This window comes from Rhyacophila brunnea, unplaced genomic scaffold (genome assembly GCF_057557595.1).
Source record: "Rhyacophila brunnea isolate RB1 unplaced genomic scaffold, BYU_Rbru_1.0 scaffold_5, whole genome shotgun sequence".
Classification (NCBI taxonomy): Eukaryota; Metazoa; Arthropoda; class Insecta; order Trichoptera; family Rhyacophilidae; genus Rhyacophila; species Rhyacophila brunnea.
This window is the reverse complement of record NW_028233170.1, coordinates 28,849,029-28,857,606: the sequence shown is the minus strand read 5'-3', so window position 1 is coordinate 28,857,606 and position 8,578 is coordinate 28,849,029. Positions and strand designations below refer to the sequence as shown.

The window sequence follows — 8,578 nt, the reverse complement described above, 5'->3', positions numbered from 1 at the left end:
CATCCGACCTGGTTGCTACTAAGGCCAATTATCTTGCTTTCAAAAAAATTTGCGGCGTCTTACTACGGGCGTGAAGATCTCTTCACATAAATATTGCTGCCTGTATGATTAGCTTCGTTCTTTGATTTAATAAACAAGTAGCTTCACTTTCTTTTTAGTAATTTCCATGTGCCTTTTCTCTCCCTGGCACTTTGCATTAGAGTAAACTCAGTAAACTCAGTCAGAGCTCACTTTGAGCGTAGCAACCTAAGTCTTGGGCACTTTCTCCCAGGACACTCCCAGGCCAATCCTTAGATGCTTCACATCACCAATTGACGGGTCCCGTGATACTCTCGATTAAGACCGAGGGTGGTACGGGGCGGGTTTGGTGGAGGGAATTTAACTTCAATGGCCATGGAAACTTTGCGGCCAAACTGCAGGGGTTTGGTTTGGCAAGACATGGGTCGGGTTGCTCATGTGGACATGACCAGCAGGACGCAGAGCGAGTGGAGCTGTTTGCCCGGGTCCGACCCCGTTCGGGCCCAATAGGGGACATGGACATGGCCCAAACGCGGACATGGTGGCAACCGAGGCCAATTTTGCGGCCTTTACTAAATTCGCCAGAGCGTACGGGGAGCGGGACACTCCCGACTCCCCTTGCGACTCTTCAAATTAAAGTCACTCTGATAGTTGCCATATAAATTAACATCATGCATTCGCACTTCGGTGCAAGGTTGCATCACCAGTCCCGTGCGGCTCTGCTCGGGACAAAATGAGGGCTTAAAATCTTTGATCTGGCACACGTAAGGGTTATTTTAGGCGGCCGCGTACGACGTGGCTGCATATACATAACGGGTGTGGAGGTGGGAGTTTTACACACCATATCGACTGTGTTTAGGAAAAAGGGCGTAACCCACACAGAACAAATTTTACAGGAGAGGCAAAAAACGTTTTTTGAATGATTTTGGTTCAATATTAATAAAAAAAATAGACACAGACATTGGGTACATGATGATTGATTATTTGGTGTAATATCTTTACGATCTACTAATAATTAAAGAAGTTATTACAGAAAAATCATCAAAATTGAGGGAAAATGTTTTTCTCCTTAAATTAAAACTTAATTAAAACTCAATTAAAACCTGAATTTAAATAATAAATCGGCATTTGTGGCCTACTTCCTTTTTACATAACGTGTATCTAATTGTATACATTGTTAATATCTAATTAAAGCACTTTTCGAAAAATCGAGGGTTATGCCCTTTTTCCTAAACACAGTCGATATACCAGTCGGACGACTTTAAAGTGCGACTGGGATTACGCTTCCTATCCTGAAAATATTAAATCTACAATTTCATCTTTATAATTAGGTAGGCAATTCGCCGGGTTATAATCAAATATCAAAGACGCCGTAAATATTTTTGGTAGTATATCAGTAGTGTATCACTGGTTGTAATGGAAAAAAGTTATGGGAAATAATTTAGTTATATACCTAGGTACCTACCTACCTACATCATTTAAATTTTTATCGGCCTCAGTTAAGTACCTAGCCAAAACAAATGTCCAATCTCTTTGGTTGATAGTAGAATTTTCGTAATTTATCACATATAAAAATACAAATAGAATTTGTAAAAAATAACATTATAATATTATATTACCTACCTGCCTACATTTTACTAGTATTCATTATAATAAATATTTTTTATAAGCGCTTGGTCACTGCTTTGTGACCTGTTCGAACATAAAAAAAATAAAATTGTCTTTAATTCTTTTGATTGCGTGCAATACCAAGAAATGAATGAGATCATTGGGCATTGGCAGTTCATAAAATATGTTAGCTGAGTGTGCGCCAGATGTCGTTGTTTTATCGTAATTCTGAATCCGTTGAATTGGGGCAAAAAGGCCTACTGTCGTTATAGAAATGTTGGAACACAGCAAGTTAAAAAGGCCCCATTTATAATAACTGTCGTTAAAAAGTAATTTTTGGAACATCGGTATATACTGCATAGTATCTATAATCGTTAGAATTGAACTGTGAGAAAAAATCGGTCTTATATTGCCGGGATGCCTCTGCCTTGTTTTGCTTGTCAGCCCTGCGTAGGCTGGGTCGAGTTATGACATTTTTAACAAATGCCATGCTCCTTATGAACGTTTTAAATGAATATATCGCCACCCTTTTACTAAACCTTTCATTGATGGAAAGCTGTTCTCAGTGAGTTCTGTATAAGTTCTAATGTGTATTAAATTATGGATAAAGGCGAGGACAGTCGACCCAACATGGAGCCTTCTGATTCATATGATACTAGACAGGTAAGCTCATGTTAAATAAACATTGTATTGTAAATGTACACTTCACATGAATGTTAAATAATAATAATTTTAGAGAACTCTGTCTCCCTGCTATTTTATAGCAAAGAAGGATTTTGGGTACCGCATAACAGAAAATCCACACCTTGTCATTATGAAATGTCAAACTGTGTGCTTATGATCAATACATTTAAAAAAGTTAATTTATACCAAATACTTACTAAATCTCATACGATAATATTAATATACTAGTTACATACTTCCATGTATACGCCCCAAATTATGTTAAGCACCGGAATCTATAGGTACACACAGTTTTATTTTTAATTATTTCCCATCGTTTTATCAACATTTTAAGTATTGTACAATAATAAACATTCATTATTACTTATTGAAATGTCATTTCTTCCTTCTTGGGATCACTGTTTTAATTAGTTATTATAACTACACCACTTGATCTATTCTATTTTTTAGTTGTGTGTATTATTCTATTATTCTAATTATTGGTCTCATAATAGGTATGCACCTCAATTTTTTATTGTGACAGCAGCCAAAAATACCTACATATTTGTGAAACATTAGATAGGTAGTTTATTCACATAGGCCTACATTTTAATTAGGTATTTCTAGCTGGATTCTAGGTGGTTCATTATTTGTACTCAATGGGATTATTTAAATATTAGTAATAAAAACAAATATTATGAACCAAGAACTAGTTAATATTAAATGACAATAATATTATATAGGTATTTTAAACTGGCAACCTGGTTTATTTAATTCAAAGTATAATGTGTAAGTATATAATATTTAGTAAGTAATTAATTGTACCATATTATATATAATAAATATTAAGAGCTACTCCATATACCTAACTAGTAACTTATCTTCTTGGTCTTTCCTTCATGTCTAAGGATTGTGACCACTCTGAAATGTAGTCATCTTCTGAGCGAGCAAGACTCTCCACCGCTCACGGTCCTCTCAGTGCAAAGTGAAAGCTGTTCCCAGTAAGTGCCTTCACTTGGTCGCTCCAGCGCACCGATGCTCTGCCTCTGCTTTGCCTTCAATGAAGACTACCCAATACCACCAGTCTCTCCAGGTTATCCTGTACACGCTGAATAATATGTCCAAAAAAACTGCTGAATGCGTCTTATACTACTGTCCGTTCCGTTACTTTATCTGGAATCTTTGGATGATAGACCGGTTCGTCCTGTACTCTGCCCAAGCATTTGGCGCCAACACATTTCGAAGTCACCAATTGCCTTTTTCTCCCTTGCCTACAGGGTCCATGATTCAACACCCTACAAAACATGGTGTATATGTTTGCACAAGGATCATTTTCGTGGTAATTGATATTCTTCGATCCTTCCATATAGTGGTAGGACGTGTCACCGCATTTTTTGCCATAATTATTCTTTGTGCGCCTACTTATTTCTGCTTCACATCCTCCTTTTCTATTAATGGTTGATCCCAGATATACAAACTTGTCCAATATTGATTGAATAAGTAGTAACTTATATGAAAATAAATATTCCTTACACTAATCTATTTCACATTTTTCGACTCGGTTTGTCATTATTATGTCACCTTTAATTAGGTGTGCCTGATGCGAGTGTGTGCACGTCCTTTCTGGGGATGCGCAGAATGCGAACATTGTATGTGCTAATGTGCATGCTCAAGTTGGTAGGGAGAATTATTAGGTACTCTATCAGTCTATCGTTGTCCATATCCCTGTCCATGGCCTTGAAGGCCGACTCGACCACGCTTTTCTGTCGGGGGTTTCCATCTCTTAAGCCGCGTTGACACGGTCCAAGTACCATCCAAGTACACTTGGATCGAGTGCCATCCAAGTGACAGCTTCATACTATTTATTCCTATCCAAGTGCACTCGTATGAGACATCTTCATACTAATCATTCCTATCCAAGCTACTTGGACCGCGTCCTACTCATCCAAGTTAACTTGGATAGGAACAGCGCTCGGAATGGACAGGAACGCACCGGAGCGCCGTTGTGGTTCGTGGAATTCCAAAATATACCGTTCCGGCTCGTGAATTCATTTAAAATTGCGTTGCGGTTCGTTAGATTGAGATAATTATATATGAATGTATCTTTTAAAGTTTTTCTCAAAATTAAAAATTAACGAAGTTATGTTATGCCGGGCGTGCAAGGGTTAAAAATAAAAATTATGACATCCCTAAATTTCTTTCAACCTTCTTATTTTGTGTCGATACCATGCCTAAATGCATTGTCTAAATAACAAGAAACAACCAGCTGCAAGCGTAAATTACTTTATTACCCAAAAAAATGTGCCTTGCTGACACTATTTGAAAACTCTTAAAAAATAAAGTATACATTGTTTAATAATTTCTAAAGGATGAAACATTTCAAATCTCAATACAATCTTGCCTTTGACTTACGCATTGTTAATTTACTTACCTACTAATTTATTATATTATTTTATTCGGAGTGACAAAAATTATTACTTCGCCATTTATATTCGGGTGAATGAATTGTGTTTTCGATGGTTAAATTAATACAAAAAAGTTTGATAATTTGACTCGTGCAATCCGCTATAATATTCCTATTAGTTGCCTTTTAAAATATTTTGTATTATTTAAGATATAAATACGTTTCTAAACAAAATTGTTTATATTTTTAGTTTGGTGTTTTTTTTGCTACATTCTAGTAAGTTTTGTGTTTTAATTTTAACTGTGTGTTTAACTTGATTTTTTAATAAAAAATTGTTCTCCTAAAACAGGGGAGGGCAAACTTTTTGCATGGAGGGCCAAATTCAAGAATTCAAAATGACCGGCGGGCCGCAAGTAAAATACCATTTTTAGATATACACTATTTATTATCACGAAAACTAAACATTTCAAAAAAAAAAATAATGAGAAGAATGAGACTGTTGTTTATTTTTTTAAATTAAGGTGTTAATTTTGTAGTTGATATTCTTAAAACTGCTTTTAAATGGGCATCGGCGATATTTGATCGTATAGAATTTTTATTGAGGTTCATGATCGAAAATATTTGTTCACATATATAAATTGATCCAAAAATAACGAACATTTTTCTTGCATAATCTTTAAGTTGGTCGAATTTGTCTGAATTAAGGGCATTGTAAAATTTGGAGATTTCTTCACGACGATGCAATTCTCTTAAATCAGTGTCACACTGCAGATCAATAATCTCAAGTTATAGCTTTGTCGGTACACTATCAATATCTATTGAAATCGATGTTCAACGTAGAAAATAGTGGTTACATAATGTGAGACGAGACGCAAGGAAGATGTACTGAGATAATACATTTACGAAATAACAAATTTTTCATCTATTGTCAATATTTTTTAAAAAAATATAAAAAAAGTTATTCGTAATCAGAAGTACAATTAATGATGGCGGGCCGCAAAAAAATACCCGGCGGGCCGCAGTTTGCCCTCCCCTGTCCTAAAAGTTGGTCAAAAATGTCATCAGGCGAAACGTGTTAACCGAAACTATTGAAAAATATTTTGTCGCAGGTAACGTAACGCTGGCCACATACCTACACAATTTGATCATTTAAAAAATGATATTGAGTGGTTATTTATAAAAATAATGAAGGTATAATAAAGTAGTAGGTAATTCATGTAAATCTGCTAAAACCACATTACATTACATTAGGAATTCACTCCAATAACCATTTAAGTGGCAACAGATGGTATTCATCTCAACAATTGACTTTTGTTAAAAAAAGCTTATGACGTGTCGTAAACCCCTATTTTTACGATGTTTACAATTGTTTTGTAATTTACATTATTGTTGAATTGCGACTATAGTACAATAAATCTTGTGATATAACTACTACATTCATTCATTTATTTGCCATAGGTCATGATGAGTAGGTATACTTTTTTGTAAGTGAATTTTGTTGCTTCTGGTAAGTTTTGTGTTTTAATTTTAACTTTGTGTTGAACATATTTTTTAATAACAATTTGAAGGCGATACGAATACCTTTATATCATCGGTGTATTGTAAAAAGGGCGAATTAACCAAAATACTATTTTACAGGAGGTGAATTTTTAACCTTTGACATTTATTTATTAATTACCTGTGGATGAATACTGTCCTTATAATAGGCTTTATAATATAATATTTTAAAAAGTCTATTATGTTAAATTCGCTTTTTATTTGTAACACTAAGTGGATAATCACCCTTACAATTATCGTTTTTAATAAGTACTTTCCTGTGGGATACAAATTCGCCATTTTTACATAATTATATTATTACATATATACCTATATACTATTGTCGCTGGTATCCAAACTGATTTAAGATAATTCTGGCCACATGCACAATTTGACGCACGATTTGGTCTGCTTAACTCATCCGGTGTACTTCCTTGTACCTATCTAATTCATCTACTGATATATCTCTTTTTTTATGTAATACTGTTATATTTATATATCTTTGTTTCTAAGTGTCATGTTGTGAACGTCTTAAACTTATAATTTGTAATGTCCACAATATGTTAAAAAAATAAATGAATTGAATAAATGAATTGAATAATTTTGTGGATATTTATAAAAATAATGAAGGCTTAATTACGTAGTAAGTACTTCATGTAAATCTGCTAAAACATTAGGAATTCTTTCCGGTGGACAATACAGTGGCAACATCTGTAATTAGGTATTATCATCTCAACAACTTGACTCGTGTTAAAAAAATATTTATGAGAAGTCGTAAACCCCAATTTTTACAATTAATAATGAATGATTTTGATGAATTAACAAAAATGTGTTTTTGGGCCATTGATGGTTTGGGCAGAAAATATTGAATAGCCTTCTGCAGAGTTTATTTATTTGGGACGTTCCTATTGTATTACAATTATTATTAAATGCATTGTAGCTTGTGACTTTAAAAATACATAATAGAAATAATACATAGGTAGTGTGGAGAGAACTTTTACTTAATTTTTGTTTGTAAATTTGTTTAAAAAAAATATAGGAATATCCTTCAATAAAAATGTACGACTATCATAATATCTGTATTGTATGTAGGTACCTATTATCATTTCCATGGCAATAATAATGTGAGTAGGGAAGGACAAACAACATAGATTGAATCGTTTAGAATAAGTAGGTACTAACAAATTAGGTACCTGTGTGTCCAGTGCGGACATCTAATTATCTTAGATGGTGTTAGTCATAGATTATTAAATAAATACGGTGGTAGATGTATATTACAATAATCGTAACCAAAGCATCACCATTGTAACATAACATGCATACAATACAATATTAGTCCTTATAATGTTGAATATAGTAGGTACTAACTAATGACAATTTTATATTATTCTATAAGAATCGCGCTTAGCAACCTGAGTTTCACCTTCCGACATGTTTTATCTTATATAAATGAAAATGACACACCATTGGTAAATTTATTACAAATAATGCTATGTTTACGTTGTTTGGATGACTTGAAACTTTTATTAGATGTAGGTACGGCCTTATGCCCCTTATAGTGGAGAAGGTTCAAAATAAATCTTTGAGAATCCTTTAAAGCTGTGTGGATAGTGGATACTATCCATGGTTTTATCCGATTGATTTCTCAAGACGTATGCTTACATACTGTATTCTGAAAGTTAAAAAGAGAACTAGGTATTTAGGCTAAGTACTTTTTCCAACTTATATCTACCCAGTACAAATGAGAACTCTGCCATTATTGGTACTTAGTATTGATTTTATTATATATTATTTTATAACTCTCTTGATAATTTAAGTTGTTAGTTCTGCCAAGGTGCAATAATTGCTAATGATAATTGGGCAGGAAATAACTATGTTCAACCAAATCGCTTCGGATAATCGTATATTCCACCTGCGTGAGAACGAGTTTATGTGAACGTTATTTTATAAATTCTTGGTATAGGTAGGCACTTACTGTTTTTTCTAATACTATTTCTTTATTTTTTAAACACTATTTTAATACTATTTCTTGATGTTTGATATTCTGTGCTCGTATTTAAATGGAATTTGTAAAATTTTCTATAAGTACGTAAATAATTTTTTAATTTGAATCTATAAGGTACTTATGTGGATATGTTGTTTGTTATGACTAATTAATTACAAACTTATCTATCTCAAATGAGACAGTAATATAAGTTATAATCAATGACGAGTGGTGGTAGAGGTATCATGCACTGGTTATAGTGGTAGATAAAGTAAGAATAAAGAATAATACAATTTTTGACGGTATACTTTGTTAAAACAAGATTATTTCGCCTGCGGCGCTGAAAATCCTTACCAACCTGCCCA

At 33.7% G+C, this 8,578-nt stretch overlaps 1 protein-coding gene across 2 annotated transcripts in view; it reads left to right on the top strand.

Annotated features, from left to right (window-relative positions):
• The first annotated feature begins 1,798 nt into the window (after positions 1-1,798).
• Patronin (calmodulin-regulated spectrin-associated protein patronin) overlaps positions 1,799-8,578 on the top strand; it is a 103,314-nt gene continuing 96,534 nt past the window's right edge. For both annotated transcript variants that reach the window (XM_085955696.1, XM_085955689.1), the window contains exon 1: positions 1,799-2,289. In XM_085955696.1, coding sequence (XP_085811822.1) covers positions 2,227-2,289 — 63 coding nt within the window. In that variant the 5' untranslated portion in view covers positions 1,799-2,226. The remainder of the gene's footprint in view (positions 2,290-8,578) is intronic.